Source organism: Corvus hawaiiensis, unplaced genomic scaffold (genome assembly GCF_020740725.1).
Source record: "Corvus hawaiiensis isolate bCorHaw1 unplaced genomic scaffold, bCorHaw1.pri.cur scaffold_32_ctg1, whole genome shotgun sequence".
Classification (NCBI taxonomy): Eukaryota; Metazoa; Chordata; class Aves; order Passeriformes; family Corvidae; genus Corvus; species Corvus hawaiiensis.
The window spans coordinates 3641794-3666168 of NW_025963366.1; the positions used below are offsets into that span (position 1 = coordinate 3641794).

Here is a 24375-nt window from a genome sequence, read left to right on the forward strand (position 1 = left end):
CTGTTCTCTCAAAGCCCAATTCCTGCTCCTCTATCACCCCACATATCCCAACCTCAAACTCAAATCCCCCCTCCCCATCCCAGCACTGGAATGCACATTCTATTTTCTCTCCCTTGTCCAAGTGAGGAGGGGAGTGACAGAGCGATTTTGGGAGCACCTGGCGTCTGGCTGGGGTCACCCCCCACAAGCCCCCAACCCCCCTCACACCCCTCAGCATGACCCCCAGTCATTCCCAGCTCAACCGCCAGCGTGACCCCCAACTCAATCCCAACACCCGATACAACCCCTGGCATAACCCAACCCAACCCCCCCTACAGCAACAGCCCTTGCTGACCCCCCCAGTGGTGACAGGTAAGTCCTGGCAGCCTGGGGACCCCCAGTTCTGGGTCTCAGATGCCTGCCCCCCCCATTTCTGTCTCCCCCCCGTTTCTGTCTCCCATCCTGTCCCCCCCCGAGCTCTGTCTGCCTGGGGCCCTGGGTTCTGTGTGGGATGTTTTTCACCCATTTGTCACAGGAAATCCGGGGCGTGCAGTGACACCAGAGTGGTGACAGCATGGCGGCTCTGGGGCACATCGTTGGCATCATCATCGGGGCTCTGGTGGCCGGTATGGGGGGACTTGGGGCCCTGACCCCTGGAGGGGGGGAAAGGGGGTTCCTGTCCCACAGCAGGTGGGAGATGAAGGTCCCTGACCAACTGCGGGTGGGGGAGGAGCACTTGCATGCCCAGATCCTTCCCACGCTCGGGGGAGGAAGTAGGGCCCCATATTGGCGCCATGAGAAGCGGATGCTGGGTTCCCCTCACCTTGTGGGGCTCAGAGACCTGGGACCCTTAATTTATGGGTCCCAGACTTGGGTCCCCCCACTCGTGGGTCCTGGACACCTAGGTCCCCTCGCTGTGTCAGTCTGGGGGAACTGTGTGGGGCAAGGGGCTGTCTCTCACCCATCCCCCTCTCTGCCCTATAGAGCTGCCCCACATCGGAGCCTTCAGCATCCACCCGGCCCCACATCAGGTCCTGACCACTGGTGGGAGCCGGAGCTTTGGGCACCAAGTGCTGCCGCTGGACGGGGCCCGGTAGGAGATGGGGACCCTGGACATCTGAGTCACCCCAATTGTGGGGCCCCTCCCAGGGCCCCGGGATATTTCAGCACCTGGGGATCCCGGGGGGCTGAAATAACCCTCTCTCTCCAGGGTGCTGGTGGGGGCCCCATCAGAGGTCAGAGATGGGGGGCGGCTGTTCCAGTGTGTGGTGCAGAGTGGAGAGTGCCGGGAGGTGGAGCTGGAAGGTGGGAATGGCGGGATTAGGAGGGACTGGGGTGGAAGTAGGGGTGGGCATAGGGTGGAATTAGAAGTAGGGATGCAGTAGGATTAGAAGTAGGATTGAAGTGGAATTAGGGTGGATTTGATTGAGATTAGGGTAGGGGTGGGTGGGGGTGCAGGTGTATTTTAAGGGTGGGATTAGGGCAGGATTGGGATGGGATTGGGGTGAAGTGGGAGTGGGGTGGGATTAGGGTGGGATTGGGATGGAATTAGGGTTGGGGTGGAAAGTATTTGGGGATGGGATTAGAATGGAGGTGGGATTAGGGTGAGATGGTGGTAGGGGTGGGTGTGGGTGGAGGGTAGGGTGGTTTTAGGGGTGGGATTAGAGTGAGAGCAGGATTAGAGTGGGAGCAAGATTAGTGTGAGATTAGGGCAGGGTTAGAATGGGTGCTGGAGCTAGGATTGCACGGGGTGTGATTTAAAATGGAGAGGGGTGGGATTAGGGCAGGATCAAGGCAGGGTTAGGGTGCGGTTGGGGTGGGATTAGGATTAAGAGCTGTCCCCAGGGAATAGCACCCGGACACACATCGGAATGGCCTTGGCCCGGGATGGCGACGGCACCATCGTGAGTCCAACAGTCCCCCCGCCCCTTCCCCTCTCAGCCCCACCCTCTGTCCCACCCCACCCCTTCCCCTCTCAGCCCCACCCTCTGTCCCACCCCGCCCCTTCCCCTCTCAGCCCCACCCTCAGCCCCTCCCCGCCCCTTCCCCTCTCAGCCCCACCCTCTGCTCCTTTCTCGCCGCTCCCCAGGCGTGTGGCCCGGGCTTCACCCACGTCTGCGACCGCAACATGTACGTGAGCGGGGTCTGCCTCCTGCTCGACCCTCAGCTGAGACTGCGGCAGGAGCTGATGCCCGGACGTCAAGGTGAGGGGCCACCCCAGAGATGGCCCCCAACCCATGGAGAGTGTGGTGAACCCATGGCTGACCCATGGTGGCCATGATGATTGACCTTGGGGCTTGACCCATGGCTGACCCAGGATTGACACATAGAGACCATGGTTGACCCATGGAGGCCATCATGGACACAGGATGGCCCTGGCTGACTGCTGGGGCCACTGAGCCATTCCCCGTGGCCCTCCCCCCCCCCCCAGTGGTGACGCCCCCAGTGACCCCCCCATGACCCCAGGCTGCCAGCGGGCCCCGGTGGACCTGGTGTTCCTGTTCGACGGCTCCAGCAGCATGAGCCCCTCCCAGTTTGGGGCCATCCGGGACTTCATGGTGGACGTGATGGAGAAGCTAGAGAACACCTCCATCCATGTACGCCCGGGAGGGCTGTGGGGGGTGCAGGGGGGTGGGAGTTCTGGGGGTGTTACAGAGGGGGAAGTGGGGGGAGTACAGGGGCTGTAGGGGCACTATGGGAGATGAGGGCTATAGGGAACACCGTGGGGGATGGGGGCCATGGGGGCACTATAGGGGGCTAGGGGCTATAGGGAACATTATGGGGGAATGGGGACCGTGGGGGGCTATAGGAAACACTATAGGGGTTCAGGGGCAGTAGGAGGCTATCGGGGGCTCTGGGCCCACGGCCCCGGCAGGGTGGGCGCTGACAGTGCTCCACGTGGGCAGTTCGGGGCAGTGCAGTTCTCGGATGGGGTGCAGCCTGTGTTCACGTTGGAGGAATTTGTGGCCAAGCCGCGGCCTCGGGAGCTGCTGCGGGGGCTGAGACAGCGTGGGGGCCTCACTGACACCTTTGCTGCCATCGGCTTCGTTGTGTGAGACACGGCCTGCCCCACTGCACCCCATAGCTGCCCCTCAGCTGCCCCACAGCCACCCCTTATGCCCCACTGCTGCCCCACACCATCCTCTGCTCCTGCTCACCACCCTCCAGCACCCCAGCTGCCCCACTGAATCCCCTGCCACCCTACTGCCACCCTAGTGCCCTCCTAATGCCACCCCTGTGCCCCACTGCCACCCCACAGCAGGGCACCACACTCATAGCACCCCACTCTGTCCCCCGGAACCACCCTTGTGCCCCCTGCACCCCACTGCCACCCTCCAGCACCCACATGTGCCCCACTGTTGACCCTGAGCTGCTCCCCACCAGCACCCAGCACCCCACTGTTCCTCTGCTGCACCCTCTTCACCCCCGCTACCCCCCGGGCTCCCAGAATGACCCCCTGCGCCCGCCGGTGGCCCCCCAGCCCCACGTGCAGCACCCACGGCGCTCTGTGCAGGCAGACGCTGTTCTCAGAGCGGCGGGGGGCGCGGCCGGCGGCGCGGCGGGTGCTGGTGCTGATCACGGACGGCGACGCCACCGACAGCGACACGGAGAGCAGCGTGCGCGCGGCCGAGGAGCGCGGCATCCACCGCTACGTCATCGGGGTGGGCGTGGCCGGGGTGGGCGTGGCCATGAGGGTGTGGTCGTGGCGGACCAGGCAGGGCAGAGCGGGCATGGCGGGCGCGGTCATGGTGGGGCTGGTGGTGGTGCGGGCGTGGCCGTCGTGCGGAGGTGGTCACGGGTGGGCATTACCGTGAGTAGGTGTGGGGGGGGCGGGCTTGGTCACGGGGTGGTCACGGGGTGGTCACGGGGAGCACGACCAGTGGTGGGAGTGGCAATGGGTTGTAACGGTGGGTGTAGGCGGGTGTGGGTTATGGGCGTGGCCATTTGAGGGTTTGGGTGTGGCAGAATGGCTCTTGGGTGGGTGTCATCATGGTGGGCACGGCCCTGGGTGGGCGCGGCCGTGGCTGCTCATCCTGAGGGCGTGGCAGATGGAGGGAATGTGCAATGGCCCCCCTGTCCCAGTAACACCCGGTGTCTCCCCCGGCCAGGTGGGGAATAACTTCAACAGCCCCAACACGCAGCTGTACCTGCAGCAATTTGCCTCCGGGCCTGGCTTCGTGCAGGTGCTCAAGAGCTTCGAGCAGCTCCAGAGCCTCTTCCAGGAGCTGCAGGCGCGGCTCTATGACATCGAGGGTACCCCAACACCACCCCTCCCCCACCCCAACCAGCCAACATTCAGGGTACCTGACACCCCACCCTGCTTCCGCCCCAAATTAATGCCTCCCCCCCCCCCCCCCCCCAGTAACACAGCTGTGACATGGAGGGGACCCAAAACCAGTTGGGGCATGCACCCCACCCCAATTAACCCCTCCCTCACCCTAATTAATACCTCCCCCACATCTATCTCCAACACTCCCAGTCCTCTCTCGCCTCTCCCCCCCAGGTACCACCCAGCTGCACAGCTTTCACCTGGAGATGTGCTCCAGCGGGATCAGTGTTGATGTCATCCAGGTGGGAAGGGGGCGAGGAGGTTGAGTGTCAGGTTGAGGGTGGGGGTGGGGGTTCCTCGTGCTCATGTGGTCCTCCCTCCCCCCAGGGCCGGCGGGTGACGGGGGCGGTGGGGGCCGATAACGGAGCGGGGGGGCTGCTGGAGCTGCAAGAGAATGAGACCTTCGTGCCCAACCCCCACCTGAACAAGAGCGGTTCTGAGGGATACCTAGGTGAGAAGTGTTAATTAGGGGGGAGGGGTTATATGGATGGAGGAGGGATAATAGATGAGGGGCAGAGGAGTTAGTGGGGGGGTAGATCCTGGGGGAGGGGCAGTGTGGGTGGAATCATGGTGGTGGGTCAGGACCCAACCACGGACCAGGTTGACTATGGTGGCATCTCAGGGCTGTGGGGAGACTCAGGTGACCCCAGCTTGAGAACCAGGTCATCATGGTGACCCCAACCCAGGGTGACCATGGTGACTCCATCCCAAAGCACAGAGTGACCAGGTCAGCACACCTTGGTGACCACCTTGACCCTGGTGACCCCAATCCAGGGACATGGGGTGGCCAAGGTGTCCCCCACCTTGGGAACCAGGTTGACCCTGGTGACCCTGGTAACCCCCCCTCCCCCAGGCTACTCGGTGATTGGGCTGCACATCCCTGCCCGGGTACTGGTGGCTGCAGGGGCACCCCGTCACCTCCACGTGGGGGGGATGGTCCTCTTCGAGGTGTCCAGAGCTACTGGGGACTGGCAAGTGCTGCAGACCCTCGTTGGGGAGCAGGTATGGTGGGGACAGGGTTCCTTGAGTGTCCCCACTTCCCCCAGGTGACACAGATGTCCTCGCACAGGTGAGGTCCTAATTCAGGGCAACCCTCTGTGCTGTGGGGGAGGGGTCCCATGGGTGTCCCCACCCTCTCCCAGGCAACACATGTCACCCTGCAGGTGGGGTCCTACTTTGGGGAGGTCCCCATGGATGTGCCTACCCAGTGACACAGATGTCTCCCCACAGGTGGGGTCCTATTTTGGGGCCACCCTCTGCACGCTGGACCAGGGTGGGGTGACAGTGGCATTGCTAGTGGGGGCCCCCAGCCACTATGATGGGCAGCGGGGAGGACGGGTGCACGTGTACACGTGGAAGGAGGTAAGGGGGGCACTGCCCCTGGGGCCACCACCAACCCTGGGAACACTTGGGGGGGGGCACGTTGCTATAGGGGGACGCCAACCCAGGGATATTGGGTGACCATGGTGGCCTCAAGCCAAGGACCATGGGATGGGGCTGACCAGGGTGACACCCTGGTCACCCCAGTCTTAGGGACATGGGACTGGAGTGACCAGTGGTGACACCAACCCAGAGTTACCAGGGTCATGAGGTGGCCAGGGTGACCCCAAACCAAAAGCATGGGGTCAACATGGTGCCACCAGCTTGGGGACAATGGGGTGACCAGAATGACCGAAACTCAAGGTCATAGGGTGACTATGGTGACCCTGACCCAAGGTCCGTGGAACAGGGGTGATGCAGGGTAACCTAAAGGTGGGGGCCAGGTCCAATCTGAGGTCCATGGGACTGGGGTTGACTCCCACAATGTCCTTGTTCCCCCAGGATGCCCTGCATCCCTCTGGGGAGCTTTGGGGTGCCTCAGGTCACCCCTTGGGCCGTTTTGGGGCATCCTTGGCCACTCTGGGAGACCTGGATGGTGACAACCTGCCCGAGGTGGCTGTGGGAGCCCCCCTGGAGGACGAGGAATGTGGGGCTGTCTACATCTTTTCGGGGTGCCCTGGGGGAGTGAAGCCCTTCCCCCGACAGGTAGGAGCTGGGGAATGAGGGGGAGCAGACCTGCCCCCTGCAGGGGAGGGGACATCAGGTGGCTAAGAGTGTCCCCTCCCCCCCAGAGGTTGCAGGGGAAAGTGGTGGCCCTGGGGCGTTTTTTCGGGCAGGCGGTTGCTGGTGGCCTGGACCTCACAGGGGATGGACTGGTAGATATGGCAGTGGGGATGGAGGGACACGTCGTGGTAATGAGGTGACATGGGGGGTCATGGGGGACACAGGGGTGAGGGTGAGGAAATGGGGATATGTGGGTAGGGACAGGGATGGTGATGGGGACATGAGGTTGAAGTTGTGGGAAGAGTGATGGGGGCCCAGGCTTGGGGACAAGAACATGGGAATGGAAAGGGGGACATGGGTGGGGACACAAAGACAGTGATGAGGATGTGAGTATGGAGAAGGAGTCGGGAAGGGACATTGTGGGTGGGGACACAGGTGGTGATGGTTTTATGGAGATGGGAATATGGGGGTGGAGACAAGGGATGGAGTCATGGGGACATGGATGGTGATGATGGGATGGGGACACAGTCAAGGATGAGAACATTGGGGTGGAAACAGGGAAGGTGATGGGAACAGGAACATGGGGATGGGTACATTAGGGGTGGAGATGGGGACATGGAGATGGGGTGGGAACAGGGACATGGGTAGATGGGGCAGAGATGGGGACATGGGAGTGGGGATGAGAACTTGGGGGTGGGTCCAGAGGGAGGGACACCGGGGGACATGGGGGGAGAGGGAGGTGGTGACACAACCAGTGCCACCCCTGATGTATCCCCTCCCTCACGTCTTTTCCCTTGCAGGTCCCGCCCAGTGCTGAGGGTCACCCCCCACCTGACCTTTGAACCCCCTGTGATCCCGACCCGCTGGGTCGACTGTTCCAATGTCACCGCCAGCACTGTGACCTTCCGCCTCTGCCTGCGCCCCCCAGGTCCGGGGAGGGGTGCACGCGAGGGCCTCCAGGAAGTGCTGCGGCAACCGCTGACCTTTTGCCTCGCTCTTGATCTCTAGGTGACCTGGTGACCCCGGTGACGTTCCAGGCGGACGTTGACCCCCAGCGGGCACAAGGTCGGGGGCATTTTGGGGAGGGGCAGCAGAGCTGGGCCGGGGAGATGCAGCCAGGGCAGAGTTGCCAGCAGGAGGCGCTGAGGGTGCTGGTAGGGACCCACATGGGGCAGGACCCACACTTGGGGGGTGGGATCCAATTTTGTGGTGGGGGTAGGACCGACACTTAGGGGGTGGGATCCACCTTTGAGAAGGGGCCAGAACCCACACTTGGGGGGCAGAGGGGAACCAGCACTTGGGGGGTGGGACATACCCTTGGGGGTGGGGGACTGACACTTCTGGGGTGTGGCTGGGGGTGCTGTCCCCCACTTCTGGGGTGCCCTCCAACCTTCTGTCGCTTGTGCTCCAGCCCTGCCTTGAGGACTTCGTCACCCCAATCCGTGTCACTGTCACCATCACCTTGCCCCATAGGGACCCACCAGGGCACATCCTGCACCCCAGCAGTGCCCCCCCCACCTGGGCTGAGGTAACACCACAGTGGGGCTGGGATGTGGGATGCAATGGGAGGGTGGTGGGGTCCCCCAAAATTAACATGTCCCCTTTCTTCCCTGCCCCATAGATCCCTTTTGAGCAGAACTGTGGGGCTGACGAGGTGTGCGAAGCCGACTTGGGGGTCAAGGTGGTGCCAAGGGGTGCAGCTGTTTTGGGGGTCCCTAGTGCCGAACTGGGGGTTCTGTTGATTGTGAAGAACAGGGGGGAAGATGCCTATGGGGTGGCCCTACAAGTGAACCACCTCCTGGGGGTCTCTTTCCGGCGGGCCCGAGCCAGCCAGGTATGTGGGACCCCAAAATATGGGATGGGGAAGGACACAGGTGTTCAGGCCCCTCAGATCCCAGCCCCATATCTCCCCCAGGCCTCGACTCTGGTGCCGATGCCCATCCACTGCTGGGACTCCCAGGGCTTCGAGGGGCAGCCGTGGGGCCTCACTTGCAACCTCAGCTGCCCCGTCCTCCGCTCTGGCTGGCAGGTAAGAGCTGGGGGGCAGCGCTGGGGGGCAGGGGTCGCTATGGGACAGCCCCCCGAGACACCCCAACTCTGCTCCGTGTCAGGTGCTGGTGGAGGTGACCTTTGACCTTCAGCAAAATGCCTCATGGGGACAATCCCTGGGGCTGACCGCAACTGTGAGCAGGTGGGGTCCATGGGGTGGGGAGGGGTCTGTGGGGCACTGTTGGGCAGGGAGGTGATGTCTGTGGATCTCACCTGCCCCACAGCAATAACGAGCCCAACATCACCCTCGGGGACAACACGGACTCCTGGGACATCCCTGTCCACTTTGCCCTTGACCTTGTGGCCTCCTGGTAAGCCCCACACATTCCTGCTCCATGGATTCAGGGGGGACCCAGGCAGCCGGGCCCCACTGATCCCCCCCGCCCCACACACAGGCAAGAAGATTCCACCCACCACTTAAACTTCACCCCTCCCCAGCCCCACAACAAGACGGTGCAGCACCACTATCAGGTGAACCCCCTAAGTGACTCCCCCCCATCCTGCTGCCCCCACAGCCCTGACCCCCAGTTCTGCCCCACAGGTGGAACTTCTCTGGCCACCCCCCCAGGGCAGCCCCAAACCACAGGTGACACCCTTTGTCCTCCTGCCCCATGTGCTGCCCCACGGCGTGGCCATGGCTGCCTCCCAAGTGCGAGTGGTGAGTGGGGACCTCTGCCCAATAGCACTCCCCAGAGTCCTTCCCCCAAATACAGGGGGCAAAACTCCCTTCTGATCCCCACTCTCCCCCCTGCCCCCTGTGACCCCCCCACCCCCTAAATGACCTCCTGCCCCAAAAATACCTCCTGCCCTCAAATGACCCCCTATCCCCTCACTCCCCCCCTGTCCCTAGTGATCCCCTATCCCCAAACTCACCCACTGCCCCATAGGAACCAGGGAGCCCCTGTGTGGCTGTGGAGCTGGAGCTGGGAGACTCTGTGGGTCAGGAGCTGAACAGGAGCATCGCCCAGGTGAGGGGGGAGGCTGGGGACTCTGATCGCAGGGTGCGGGGGGATGCTCAGGGGCAGGGGGATCTAGTGGAGGTGCTCTGGCGGCCCGGCACTTGTGGGGCACTGGCTGGGCTCTGACTCAGGGCCCCACCCCTCCCTCCCCTAGGCCTGCTCCACGCCCCACCTGCAGCTGTTCCGCTGCCCCCCGACCCTCTTGACCCCGGCGAACCCCGCAAGGATCACGGTCAGCGCTGTCCTGCAGCCCCTCCCCCACAGCCAGGTACCCCTCCCCACCCGTCCGTCCTCCTGTAGCCCTTCCCCCACTCCCAGAGCCCCACCCCTCTGACCCCTCCCCCACCGCAGGGACCCGCCCACTCCCAGTTTTGCTCCGCCCTCTGGCTCACGCTGCCCCTGCCCCTTCTGGCGGCCGCGCCCCAACTCCTCCGAGCGCAGGTAATGGGGCGGGGGGCGGGCTCTGGGATGGGCAGGGGGAAGGGGGCCGTGTGGGGAGGCCACGCCCCCCCTCTGGCGTGTGCCGGTAATGGGTGGGGAGCGGCTGCCCTGGAAGTTGGGACAGCCCCTCCCCCAAGCCCGCTCGTTTTAGGGAGTGACCAAGGTGGAGCTGCTGTGGGAAGTCGATCCCCTCCCCGTCTACATGGGAGGAGGGGTGGGGGGGCTCCTCCTCCTCCTCCTCATCTCCCTCGGCCTCGCCAAGGTGGGGGGGGAGTTTTGCGATGGGGGGAGGGGTGAACCCCACTCTTGGGGTCCCTCCCCCATTCTTACCCACCCCTCTTCCACAGTGCGGCTTCTTCAGGAGGAACTACCGGGAGCGGATGGAGCAGGAGGGGGAGCGGGAGGGAGAAGAGGAGGAGGAAGGGGGAGGGCAGTGGGAGGGAGAGGGGAGCCCCCCAAGTGGGGAAACCCCCGAAGGGGGAGACCCACCCTCCTGACCTGCCCCTTCCCTCTCCCAGCCTGGAAAGCGTTCTGGTTCTGGGCCCCTTCCCTCTCCTCCGAAGGGGTTTCAAACCCATCCCCCACCCCAATAAAACGTTCTAAAGCCCCTCCCCCACCATAACGACTCTGCCTGTTTTTCTTCGCTGCTTTTACTGGAAAGCCCTGAGAAAAGCGTGGGGGAGGGGGCAGATCGACCACCCTGACCCTCCGCCTCTCCAAAAGGGACCTGGACGTGGGAGAGGAGCCTCCTGCCCTCTCTTGTGGGCCTCTGGGGGGGAAGGGGTCAGCAGTGGGGGAGGGGCCCAGGGTGTACAGGTAGCAGTGCAGGCCCCACCCCCTCCCAGTAGGGACACGATTAACTCCCCTGGGACAAATTATACCCTACTGGGCTAATTAACGTCCCCAGCTCATTAACCCCCCCAGGGCTAATTAACCCCAACAAGGTGGGGTTACCCCCCTCGGAAGCTGGTTAACCCCTCCAGGGTTAATGAATTGGGGAGGCCCTGCACCGAGGGCTCTTTAAGCACCCGTCCTTCACTTCTGTCTAATTAACCTCTCTACCGAAAAAGACATGGAGGGGCTGGAGTGAGGGATAAGCACTGCCCCACAGCCAGCCCTGGACCCCAATCGACCCCCCAGAGTGACCAGATGACCAGAAGCCCCACCGGGGGGGAGAGGTGGCCACAGGAGGCCAGAGCAGATAAAACCCCTTGCCCCAGAAACCTGTGGTATGTCCCTGTTGTCCTTGAATTTTACAGCAGCTGAGCCCATGCTGGATCCAAGGCAGTAGCTGTATCTTGGTTTTCTCTTTTCCTTTTTCTCTCTTCTTCTCCTTTTCTACTCCCTATTTCCTCTTCTTGAAGCATGGATAATTGAGGTTGGATGGGTAGAGTTTGCCCAGTCAGTGCTCTGTGAAATGCATTATTTGGATTGAATGTGGTTTTAAATGTTGCCAAATTCCTGATCTTCTAAAGTTTGCTAGTAAAGTTGGTTTTTTAAACTCCTGGGAATTTTTGTTGAGTTCTTTGTGCCACCTCAGCAAAAAATAGTACCTTAAATATAAAGTACCTTTAAAATAAACTTGCTGAGCAGGGATCAAGGCTTTCCATGTGCCCAGAACTGGGAATGGAGCTGGGAAGGGTCTGGAGCCCCAGGAGCGGCTGAGGGAGCTGGAAAGGGGCTCAGGCTGGAGCAAAGGAGGCTCAGGGGGGACCTTGTGGCTCTGCACAAGTCCCTGACAGGAGGGGGGCAGCCGGGGGGGGGGGGGGGGGGGGGTCGGGGTCTGCTCGCAGGGAACAGGGACAGGAGGAGAGGAAACAGCCCCAAGCTGTGCCAGGGGAAGTTCAGGCTGGACATCAGGAGGAATTTTTCCATGAAAAGTGTTGTCAGACATTGGAAGGGGCTGCCCAGGAAGGTGTCCCCATCCCTTGGAGGTGTTCAAGGAACAACTTGATGTGGCACTTGGTGGCAAGGGAGGGGTGGGTATCTGGTTGAACTTGGTGGTCCTGGAGGGATTTTCCAGTCTCAGCGATTCCATGATTCTGTGAAATGGGGAGCAAGTGGTAGCTCAGTGGGAGGGCTGGGGAGTAACTGGAAGATGTGGGAGGACAACTGAGATGTTTAGTGTTGAGAATTTTCCTATCATGCCCCCAATCCCCACACCCTTCCCAACTCAGTTTGGGAGGTCCCACTCCCCCTCCTGCTCTGTTAGGGGTCTCAGCTTCCTCTTTTCCCCCTTCTCCCAGCCCTTTCCCATCGTTCCCCCAATCCACAGCCCACTTCCCCCTCTCAATTTGGGGTCCCATCTCACTGGAGAGCTCCTCACCCGCAGTCGGGGAGGCTCCCAGGTCCCCGCAGCACCCCCATCTCCAGCGCCGGGCAGGTGCTGGCACCCCAGGAGCAGCCGGGGGGGGTCCCCGCGGCCCCGCCCAGCAGCGCTCAGCCAATCAGAGCGCGCCACGGGAGGAGTCATCAGTTACCGGGTGGGCTCGCGGGCCCGAGTACCCCAGGGCCCTCAGAGACCCCCCCGGCAGCCCTCAGCCAATCAGAGCGCGTCTCGGCTATGACTCATCAGTTGCCGGGCAGATCCGCATCTCCCAGTGCGGCTCGCCTGAGCCGCCCCGCCCCCAGCGCCCCCCGGAGCGGAATTTGGGGAGGGGGAGGCGGGGGCGGCCAGGCCGGGCCCCCCCACACTGTGCCGGCGGGGGCCGAATGCGGGCGGGAGCCCCGCGGGGCCCGGCCCTGCCCGGGCACGGCTGATGCCGCCCGCCCGCGCTCCGCACTGGTCCGGACTGGTGCTCCCAGTGCCGTGCGGGGCGGCGCCGCTTTGGGGACCTTCCCGCGTCACAGCGCCGCTGCTTTTGGGGTGTCAACACCTGCCCTGGCGTTGGGGCCGTATTGGTGGTGCTGGGAGCCCTTCCGGCTGCGGGTGAGGAGCTCTCGGGTGAGCGGGGAGGGTGGGGGGAGAACTGTTGGAAACTCCTCTCCCGGTGCGGGGTCACCTTCCCCTGCCAGGTGGAGCACGTCAGCCTGGAGCACCCTCTGAGCCGGCACGGTGCCGGGGAGAGAGAGAGGGAGGATCCCTGACCTTCCCGTACTGACTTTCCCCCCGGGATGGAGGGTGCTTGGGGTGGTCCTGGGAAAGCTGTGACACTCAGTGGGGGATTTGAGGGGTGCTGATAGAGGCTGTGAGAGGGTGTGGGGGAAGCTGGGAGGGAGTTTGGCAGGTCCTGGATTGGGCTGTTAGTCTATGAGGAGGGTCCTGAGATGATCTTGGAGGAGCTGGGATGAGGTTTAGGGCTATTCTGGGTGACATATGTGGGGCTTTGGAGAGTCCTTTGGGAGGACTGTGGAATGGTTTGGGGGGTTTTAGGGGGAGGCTGAGAGAATGTTTGGAGGGTCTTGGGGGTAACTGGGAGAGAGTTTAGGGGTCTTACAGGCTTTTATGAGGCTGTGAGGTGGTTTTAAGGGTCCTGGGGTGGGCTGAGAGGTGGTTTGGGGGATCCTGGAGGGTTTGTGAGGGGGACTGTGGAGGTGCTGAACCCCCATCCTGACCCCCTTGCATCCCAGAGATACCTCTGGACATTGCAAGATGCTGGCAGGGGTTGGGGATTTCTTCCTGGCGCTGGGGCTTAGCTTCTACCTGCGGGAGAAGGTGAGGGGGGATTTGGAGTGGGGGTCCTCACGGGGCTCTCTGTTTGAGGGCACCATGTTCACCAGGCTGCAGGTGATGGCCGTGGCCCCTCTGCCCTGTGCGAGGTGAGGTCCCCCCACTGCTGCCAGAGGGGCCACGGCCATGTTGGATGTGCGCCCTCCCCGGGGATGGGACCCCCGCATCCCACTGTCACCCCCTTTTTTCTCCCCATAGGGCTCCTGTGCTCCTGCTGCAACCTCAGCCCCTCACTCTCTGCTCTGGGCCAGACCAGAGCGCCCCATCCCCACTCCCGCTGCGTCCCAGTGACCCCCACCCCAGCCCCGCTGCACCCCATCAGTGCCCTCTGAACCTCCCGCACACCCCCAGCCCAGGGATCTGGCTCCCCGAATTTTGGGGGCGCTTTGGAGCAGCAGTAAAGGAGTTGTAGAGGTCCTGGCACCCCCAACTCTGTGTCATCGGTTCCTCTGCACCCCTGGTGGCACGGGCGGGGCAGAATAGGGTGACTGGGAGGTTTTGAGGGGGTTGGGGTGATCCTGGGCGGGCTGTGAGGGTGTTGGAGGGGGCTGTGGAGGGGGTTGAAATCTTTCTGTTATCTGAGTCTTGATGGGTCTGAGCAGGTCCACCCCCGCCGTGCCCCCAGACCCAGCAGCCCACGATCCACCCAGGACGCCCCGTACCCGCGGCTACAGCCCCCGACAGGCATCAGCCGATCAGGGCGCGCGTCCCTGAAGCCCAGCAACCAGGCGGGCCTGAAATAACCCCCAAAAATCCTCAGTCAACCAGGGCACGCTGACTCATCAGTTGCCAGGAGAACCCTCAGCTCCCTCAGTGCCCACCTGATCCCACCTGCGCCCCCCTCGCCCCCGGCGGCCCCCGGGAGGGGAGCGTGGGCAGGGGGGAGGTGGGGGGCGCCCAGGCCGGGCTCTGCCGCGCTGTCCCGGCCGTGGCGGCTGCGGCGGGGGCCGAGTGCGGGCACGTCCCGGGCTTGTTCCAAACTCCGCCCCACCTGGCCCGGAGCAGCTCCAAGGATGGCGCAGCCACAACCTCTCCAGGCGACTTGTTCCCACCTGTCCTGTTGGGATCAGGGACAAGCCTCGAGATACTTCATGGTGTTGCTGTGTCAGAGACTGAAACATTGTGCTTAATGGCTTAAACTTTGCTCTGAAGGAGTTTTTGCCCATTATGGCAAAACTCTATGAAGATGCTGCGACCACCGAAGCCCACCCCTCCCTGAGGATGCCTCCTCAGGGGAACTTCGGACTGTGAGTTACACCGCCTAAGGGAACCTGAGATAACAGAAAGGTGACACTCTTGTTCAATTATCTCAGGCCTAGAGAGAAGTAAACAAGGCTGAGGGAGAAGAAAGCATCCCCCAGAAAGCCAAACCCAGCAACTGTCCTGAAAATCAGCTCTGGTTGCATTTGGGGTGGGGCAGCCATAGCTCACAGGCTCATCTACTGAGGCCAGGCTTGTACACACCCCCCCAGCCAAGAGGGGAGGTGGAGAATTTTGGGGGTGCGATGTAACCTCTGGTCAGAGGCAGTGAACACCCATCCTCTGTTACACAAAACGGCTCAGTTGTAAAACCCCTCACTCTGAGAAAGCCACACACACAGGACAGTTTTTAAGGCCTTGTACAAGAGCACTGCAATTTTCATAAAATCAGAAATCTTTTATACACTCTGAGTGTGTGTAGAGTTCTCCTCAACGCGGAGATGTCAGTATCGAGTTACTTCCCCTGGGGATTGAGAGGAAAGAGACTTCTGCACCCCACTATCATTTGTTGGTAAGTGACATTGGCTCCTAATCTATACTATTTCTTCACTAGCTATAACATAGGTACCTTTATTATCATGCACTGTCTTATAAACCTACCAGTAGTGTTTCTTTTGTTTATCCTGTGTAGTAAGTAAGCCTGTCAAAGTCTCATGTCTGGTTTTTTCCTTTTGTCTATTCAATAAATAATTCAAGTTGTAATAGGCCTGATCGGTCATTTTTAAGAACTTGTGAGCGAGAGTGGGTTCTGTGGTGCTGGCTGCCTCAATAAAGCTGGTGCCTACTGCCAGAAACCTGGGCAAAGGCAGAGACTTGTCTAAGCTCTCCTGTCTCATTTGTAACAGGCCCAATGGGATGCTATTGGGATCCACAGAGTGGTGATATTTTTTTCTGTCACTCTCTTTCTTTCCACCCACCTCTTTTTCTATTTCTTTCTCTTTCTCCTTCTCTCTCATTTTCTGTTAAATAAAATCCATACTATTAGCTTTGGCACATGGTCTTCTTTGGACCTTAATTCAGAGAGAGGCATCTCTCTAAAACTTTTAATAATGGGATCACAACACAATGTCGAGATCCTTGCAGACCAACTCCAGCCAATGTTCATCTGCTGGAACACATGGCACCAACCCTTGGCATCTGCTCCACCCGCATCAGGGACCAGCCATGGGCTTGTGTTGTGGTGCCTCAGCAGTGGAAATCAACAGAGATGTCAATCAGTTGACTGACATGAGATCTTGAGATTACTGTGACCAAGAGATGACCATGATATGTCCATAACTGTGACCATGAGGTGACCATGAGATGAGCACAACTGACACGATCGTGACCTGCGCTGTCGGTGGGAAGGAGGGAGGGGCTGGGGGGGAAAAGGTGTTTTTAAGGGCGTATTTTATTTGTCATTATCCTCCTCTGAAGGATATTTCTGTTAGCAATAAATTCACTTTGTAACTTTTAAGTTAAGACTGTTTTGCCCTTGAAGTGTTTTCTCCCGGTGCTTATCTCAACTCATGAAGCCTTTGTTCTCTTTTTTTCCGTCTCTCCTCTGCCCAGCTGTGGCAGGGGAGGGTGAGCGAGTGGCTCTTGTGGGTGCCTGGCGTCGGGCCAGTGTCAAACCCCAAGTGGACACCTAGAATTGGGGACACTAGGATGCAAGACCACCGCAAGCAGGGGGACACCAGGAATGAGGGACATTGGTAACAGGGCTCACCAGGAATGGGGAACACCGAGAATGGGGAACTCTGGGAATGGAGAACGCTGGGAAAGAGAGACATCAGGAATGGGGAATAGCAGTATGGGAGACACTGAGAAAGGGGGCACTGGAAATGCAAGGCACAAGGACTGTGGTACACTGTAACTGGGGGTCATGGGAAGAGGCCCAGGAAGATCCAGGGGGGTCCCATGCATTCCCCAGGAGTTTCCCAGGGGGATCCAGGTAAATCCCCAGGGATTCCCTGTGGTGGTGCATTTGCCCCCTGCCTTTTCCAGGCTGCACCATGATCTGAGAAATGCTTGTTAGGCCTCAGCCTTGATGAACCTCACCCGGGCCAAGCTCCTCTTGAACTTCCAGGCAGTGCCGCTGTGTAGGGAGCTCCTGATTGCTTCATGAACACCCTTGGTAACTATTTTTCTTGCCTTAATTAGACAACATCCTTGTTCTCACACTTTGAATGAAAGCTGCCGATCGCAAGTGGGGCCAGGATGAAACCTTGTTGTGACTAAAGGCCACCCCAGGGTGCCAAAGGAACCCCCTGGAGCTGTGCTGGGCCGCAGCAGCGGTGAGCAGCAAAGTCCCTGTGAGTGGGGCCCCTGTGAGCCAGGAACTCTCCCGTTGGCTGCACTCGGGGGATCCCTGAAGGACGACGGCTCCTGGGCTGCCGACGCCCCCACTCCTGGAGGCCTCAGCCTTTTCCCTTTGGTGAGAAGATGCCAAGGCATCTGCAGGGAGTATTTCAGTGCCTTGGAGGGGAATTTTTCACAGGTACCTTGCACTGACTCTTTGTATCTGTGTGCTTTCTTGTGTGCACATGCCATAGCAAATCTGGGAGAAATTATGCTGTCTTAGGTGTTAAAGTACCTTAGATATCTAACTAAGTTAGGCCTGTATGTAAGTTTATTTTAAGTTATATGTTAACAATTTAATAAAGGAATACAACTTGACATCAAATTGTTAAGGTATAAGTACTGTTCAATTTGAGAGCTGTCAAGCTTTTAGGCCATATTCCTTTTTATCCTTGCCCTTTCTATCCTTTGTCACACGCACCTAAACACACACACACACACACACACACATACGGACAGTTAATTTCTGTTTTGATTGACTGGATTTTGTTGTTGTTGTTTTCTTTCTTTTCCCCTCGGTCTCCCTTAACTATCTGTAGCAGTACAGCGAACCTTGCCAACGAGCCTTGTCATCTTGTCGCTTACATTAAATCTGCTTTTCAGCGATGCTCTGGCCGGTGATTTTTTGGCGACCCGCAGCCCTCGCCCCGCCGCGCTCCCGGTGCCGCTCACGCCCCGCCCGAGCCGCCGTGACGTCACTGCAGGCGCGGCCTTCCATTGGCCAGCAGGGCTGTCAATCGCGGCCCGAGGCGCCCTGGGGGCGGGGCCGGGGCGGCAGCGCTGGGTCTGGGGGCGCTCCTGGGGGGGGTGGCGGGGGGTGAGTGGGACCCCCGGTATAGGGACCCCCTGAGCTGCCATTCCCGGGCACTGGGACCCCCCTGAGCTCGCTTTCCCGGTACCCGGACCCCTCTGGCCACTCCTCAACACCGGAAGACGCCTGCACCCCCTTATTTTGTACCAGTAACACCCTGCATCCCCTTTCCCGGCCACCCCGCCGCTCACAGACCCCATATTCCCCTTTTTCCTTCACCTTGGGAGCCCCTCGACCCCCATTCCTGCCTTTCTCATCCCCCATACCCCCTCTTTCCTCAATACCAGGGACCCTCTGGACCTACCTTCCAGTTATCCCTGCTCTCCCCATTTCCTTGACACTGGGAGCCCCTGCGCCCACCTTTCCTTGACCCTGGGATCCCCACATCCCCTTCCTGGCTTTCCCAGCTTTCCCTAATACTGAAATCTGCTGGAAAATAAACTTTCTAACACAATCTGAAGCATTAGAGAGCAGGCATTGTCTGTGCAGGACACATGGAGGATATCTCCTTATTCAGTGTTTGAGGTGAGACTTTAGAACCAGATATTTATGCATCATAATCATACGTATTCATTACAATGTATCTCCTAGCTAATACAGAAACATCACTTTCCTAGAACTCATTTGCATGCATCTGCCTCCTACTGGAAGTTGTTTTATGGTCCTGGAGGGTCATCTAAAGGAGTCTCTGGTGGTCATATTCACTAAATGCTTTGATATTAAAGGTGACCTTTCCTGGAACTTTTTCCTTGGGCATGCATTGTTGCTTCTTGTTATGTAACTTGCCAAAAACCCCACTGTAGTCTTTTATCTGTTTCTTCACTGGTTCCAGACACATTTATCATCCTGTGGTGCACACCTTTACATCCTTTTATCTTTTTTGCCAGTTAGTCTTGAAGTTCTATCCAGCAACTTCAGGGGAACTGAGAATTTCTATTCTCTGTTATTTATTACACCGTTTCCCTTTCCTTGATCCATGAGGCCCCCTGGGACCCCCCAACCTTTGTGTCCCCCCAGTTCTCCACACCCTGTGATTCCTGTCCAGTGTCAGAGCCCAGCCTGGGGTTTCCCCATACGTGGCCATGGGGTACATGGACAGGAACCCTTTTGAGTGAGCAGGGCATGGATGGAGCCAAAGGTGCCGTGGATGATGGAATATTGGGACACCCAGACCTGGATTGCCAAGGGGAACCAGTGTGTGGCTGCTGGCAACCTGGAGATGCTGTGGGCCTGAGATAACCACAGTGGGGGTGAGAGGGTGGAGCAAGGGTCTGGCGGAATCTGTGAGGCTGGGATGCGATCTGTGGGTCTCCATCAGACTCTGGAGCTCCATAGGGCTGGGATGGGGCTCCCTGGGGTTGGGATGCAACTCCGTGGGTCTCCATGGGTCTGATCCACCCCTCCAGGTCTCCACACAGTGCAGTGCAATTGCAGCAGGTTTGCAGCTGCAACCTCCTGTTCAATGGGAACATCCATGGAATCCGTGGAGAAGGCCATGATGGGTGGGTTTTCATCTTCAAGCTGGGATCCAGGAGTTTGGTGGTGGCTGACGGTGCTGCCTGGATCACCTGGGGGTGCTGGGAATCTGAAGGGGTTGTGGCTGACAACAGCATGAATTAGCTAGAGCACATCTATGTGGAATGACTTTAGAAATACATTGGATATTGGTACTGTACAGTACATTAGTACTGGGGTGCAAATGTGGGGGTGGAATTCCCAGGGGAATGTAGAATTTGGGAGGGCAGAATTCAGGAACACGGGAATTCCATGGGAATCCCATGGATGGATCTCACACTCATCCCATTCCTATGGGAATTCTGTGAATGGATTTCACCTCCATCCCATTCCCATTGAAATTCCATAGGTGGATCTCACCATTGTCCCATTCCCATCAGAATTTGATGGATGGATTTCTCCATTATCCCATTCCCAGGACCCCCGACATCCATGTGTACAGAAAAGTGGAACATGGGATCCTGGTGTTGTCCTGCCACATGTACGGATTCTGCCCCAGGACCATCAGGATCAGCTGGATGAAGAGGAAAGGAAATCCAGGATCAGGAGAATGAGGGGGGTGGAATCATTCCCAACAGCAATGGCACCTTCCACACCTGGGCCAGGAGGGAGGCACTGCCAAGGGAGCGGGAGCAGTACCAGTGCCAGGTGGAGCATCCCAGAATGCTGGAGCCTGGGATGTTCATCTGGGGTAAGGCCGGGAATGCAGAATCTGTTAATTGAGAATTTGGGAATGAGGAATTTGGGAATGCAAAGCAGCAGGGTGGGGGTTCCCCTTCCCCTTCTCACCATCTTGCGCTTCCCAGAGCTGGAATCATGCTGGAATCTCATCTCGGTGATGGTCGCTGTGTCCGTCATTGCTGTGTCATGATCCTCATTGGATTCAGCATCTGGAAGGTCCAATTTGGTAACATGTGGGATGTTGGTTGGGGATGAGCACCGATCCGCCCAACAGCATTCTGGGGATCCTGTGCTGTGCCTGCTGATCACGCCTTAATTCCATAGGGAAAAGGGAGAGGAATGGCTACAATGCAGTGGCCAGTGAGTACCAGTGGCAGATCCAACTCTGGATCCCCTCCATGCAGATGAATCCCAGTGTGTGATCCATGCTGGAATCTCATGGATCTTCTCATTCTGCAGAAACAGGCAGAGAAACCAATTGCTTGCTTGACTGCAGGTACACAGCAGCATCTGTGTGGGATTCCAGAAGGAATATAGGGTGGGATTCCAGACCAGGGCATGATTCCAGATTGGGATCAAGCAGAATTCTAGAGTGTATCTGGGCTGGATTCAAGAGGAGGATCAGTTGGGATGGATGGGGCGGCATCGAAGTGGGATTCCAGAACAGGATCGGGGGGATTCCAAAGCAGATTGGGTGGTATTGATGGAGCACAATTGGGGCGGAATGGATACAGTAGGATCTGGTGGGATTCCAGAGTAGTTCCTGCTCTCTATGGGCTCTTCCGCCAGATCCAGCCTGCAGGATGGAGACAGGGACAGGGTGACACCAACCCTCACTCTCATGCCGGCAGGAATCACCACTTGAATGATCCATGCTGCCAGATCCAACCCCTTTCCTCTTGCTGCAGAAAGCCACAAATTGCTGGCAGAGCTCATCCTGCTGCTCCCACCTGTTGGGGTCTCCTCTCCCCGCCGTGTAGCCCTGGGAGAGGGGCCCTGAGGGCACAGACACGAGGTTTCCCTGTCCCTGCTCAGCCTCGTTCCCATTGGTTGGTTTGTGTTCCCTGCGCGGGCAGAAGGACCCTTGGTCCCGTGACTGGAACAGTTCCTCGGCAGAGCCCCGGCCATGCGGCTGGAGAAATAAACATCTCTGAAACAGCTATCAAGAATCTGTCTGTCCATATATATTTCCTTTCCACGGGACTCCTGGTTTGATATATGCGTGTTGCAGTATCCCCACTGCAACATAATGGTGGAGAATTGTGAGCAGAACGATCCCCGATCCCTAAGCGACTGATTTGTGTGAGTAAACCCTGGAAACTTTGGATTCCTCTTCTTGGTTTTGTTTTGCTATTCCATATCTAAACTATGGAGGAACCGTGGGAAGACTCTTGGCTCTCAGAGCCGCATATGAACATTTATCTTAAACTTAAAAAGATTCTTGAACAACAGTTTGTAAATTTTAGCTTGATTCAAGTTCAAAAAGAACTGAAACACTTCCTGGCATGGTTGTTTAAGAACTTTTTCTATGTTTCTTGGGATTTAATTCTTACCAAGGGCTTTTGGAAAACCGTTTGGACACAGTTAATATTGGAGTCAAAATATATGCCGATGGAAGAATATTTTCGTGAATATTATTTAGTTACCGAGACTGTTGAGCAATGTCAGCTGTGTCTTGGCGAAGGGAAGCTTGGCGCAGGGACCGTGCGGCCCAGGCCACGTGCGCCGAGCGCTCTGCGAGCAGCAGCGAGGCAGTTCCCGCGTGCAGGCGGAGCCACGCGAGCCGCAGTGTCGGTGGCGGAGCGAGGCGCGGCGGGAGCGGCGGGAGCCGGCGGTGCCCGCCCGGCCACGCGCAGCGCGTGGTGGAGCGAGCCCCGGGAACGCCCGACTGAGAGGGGTGGCGCGCGGGCGGCGGCTGGCGGCGGTGGCGGTGGAACGGAGCCGTGCCCAGCCGAGACGCGCGCTGGAGCAGGGCGCGGGGGAGTCATCGCTCGGGGGCCCGGCCGAGACGTGGGTGCAGCGCCTGGCAGCGGCAGCGAACTTGTGACCAGAGGCCCGCGCAGCCCCGAACGCGACCCTGGGAAGAGCGCGCAGGCACCAGCAGCCCCAACAATTCCAACACGGGAGCGACCGAAAGAGAGAGCAAAGACGCAGCGAGACAGAAAACAGCAGCTACTCGGAAAAACGAAAAGATCATAGTAACTAAGACCTTAGGGATAGTAAAATGGTATAATGTTAAGCAAAATTATGGTTTTATAACAAGGTGTGACAACCAGCAAGACATATTCGTGCATAGAACTGCTATTAAAAAGAATAACCCTGAAAAATGCATCCCAAGCTTAGGAGATGGAGAGGTGGTGCAATTCAAAATTACACAAGGGAGAAAAGGGTTACAAGCATCGCAGGTCACTGGGCCTGATGGTGTTTCTGTGAAAGGCAGTATATATGCAAAAAATCGTAGTCATGTTAGACAATATCTCCCTTGTAAACCCCCCCTACAGTCTCCCTTTCCTAATCCCACCTTTCCCTTTTACCCTATGTCCTATTACCCCCAGTGTATTCCCAATCCATTTTTTCAACCATGGTTTCCCTCAAAAAACCATGCTTTTGCCAATTGTTTCCCCAAAAATCCCTTTCCAATGCTGAGTGGGGGATGAAAAGGGGAAGGGAAGAAGTTAAACCCTCTCCTGCCTCAGTTTCCCCACAAAGCATGCTCAGAGAGTCCTGTCTCCCTTCTGTCAGCCCTAAGATGTTCCACAGAATCTGTTTGGACATTTAAAGACTCAGGAGGGTGGTTTGTTTTGTTTTGAAACTGTTCTTGTTATGTTTATCCAGTTGTTTTCATTCTCCTTTTATTAAAGTAAAACGGGTGAGGTGTTGGGGTCCCTCCCCCGCCGTGTAGCCCTGGGAGAGGGGCCCTGAGGGCACAGACACGGGGTTTCCTGCCCCTGCTCAGCCTCGTTCCCATTGGTTGGTTTGTGTTCCCTGCGCGGGCAGAAGGACCCTTGGTCCCGTGACTGGAACAGTTCCTCGGCAGAGCTCCGGCCATGCGGCTGGAGAAATAAACATCTCTGAAACAGCTAGCAAGAATCTGTCTGTCCATATATGTTTCCTTTCCACGGGACTCCTGGTGTGATATATGCATGTTGCAGTATCCCCACTGCAACACCCACCCACCACGCAGCAGCTCTTCCCAACAGCTTGACTTCCTGTTTTCCCATGTTTTAAACACAAGAATCACAATTATTCCAAATGTTTTAATTCTGGTGTGAAAATACCCTCGTTTGGGGCAATAAATCCCGGTTCCCTCCTGCAGTGCCCAGCAGTTCCTTTCTGAGAACCAGGAACAGAAAAGGGGACATGGGGGACTGGGATGAAGATGCTGGGGATAGGGAGGGGGACACTGGGAGAGGACTGGGGACACCAGGAACTCGGAGTGGGGACAGCAGGAGTGGGATGAAGATATGACACTGTCAGAAACTGAAATATAGTTTATGGCTTAAACATTTTAATGAAGACTTTCAAAACTGTATTACAAAAGCTGCAGAGAAGAGACTACCACACCCTGAATAAGGCTCTGAGAGGCCCTACACACTGCTCACTGATGAAGGTAAGATAAAATCGACTCAGGTCTGGGCTGGGGAAGAAGAATAAATGCAGAGAGATCAAGCTTAGCACCTTTGGGGTGGAGGCCACAGTCCCAGGGCTATCAACTGCCCGGCTCGCACAGACCCTTGCACCAAAGGGTGGCAGGGAGAGAGGCTCTGGATGTGTGTTGGAAAAGGCTCTGGTCAGAGGCGCAGTGACTGCCCATCCTCCACTGTGCAAAGGAACCCAGCTGAGGGGTCCTCACCCAGGGAGAAGCTGCATCCACATGAAGGACAGAGGGGGTGATATGGCCCATCAAAGGCCCCCCCCAGACCCTGCACCAGAGATGATGCAACACACCCTCAGTGTTGCAAGGGACAGTGTGTCAAGCTAGCCCCTGCAAGGGAGGCACGTGGGCGTTCCCACCTGCCCAAAGTGTGTATTAGTCCACGGGATTCTGCACTCTTTGGTGTGCGGTGGCGTGGCATGGACCCTCACCACCAGCAGACCAGATGGAGGGGAGCAACGAGACAAAGCTGGGACCCTTGGATGGGTGATATGCTTCTACCTAACCCCTGTCACTCTCTCCCTGTCCCCCTAGTGCCCATGCACACTTCTATTTCTTTCAATTTTTTTCTTTTTCTTTTTTCTTTCTTTTTGTCTTTCTTTCTTACTTTCAGTTTGCCTCTTTTACTACTAAATAAAACAT

General features: G+C 58.2%; 1 protein-coding gene across 1 annotated transcript; it reads left to right on the forward strand.

Annotated features, from left to right (window-relative positions):
• Nucleotides 1-507: 507 nt before the first annotated feature.
• LOC125320983 (integrin alpha-L-like) lies at nucleotides 508-10211 on the forward strand (the record flags this gene model as incomplete). The annotated part of the gene is made up of 29 exons (XM_048293410.1): nucleotides 508-605; nucleotides 964-1072; nucleotides 1190-1284; nucleotides 1825-1883; nucleotides 2069-2183; nucleotides 2446-2576; nucleotides 2886-3031; nucleotides 3494-3641; nucleotides 4089-4233; nucleotides 4484-4551; nucleotides 4637-4760; nucleotides 5163-5311; nucleotides 5540-5671; nucleotides 6131-6334; nucleotides 6421-6548; nucleotides 7153-7280; nucleotides 7361-7506; nucleotides 7764-7880; nucleotides 7974-8186; nucleotides 8268-8381; nucleotides 8464-8543; nucleotides 8626-8712; nucleotides 8797-8872; nucleotides 8943-9059; nucleotides 9289-9369; nucleotides 9515-9628; nucleotides 9712-9801; nucleotides 9953-10063; nucleotides 10149-10211. Coding segments are annotated over exons 1-29 (3342 nt in total), but the record flags the coding sequence as incomplete, so codon positions are not given.
• Nucleotides 10212-24375: the final 14164 nt, after the last annotated feature.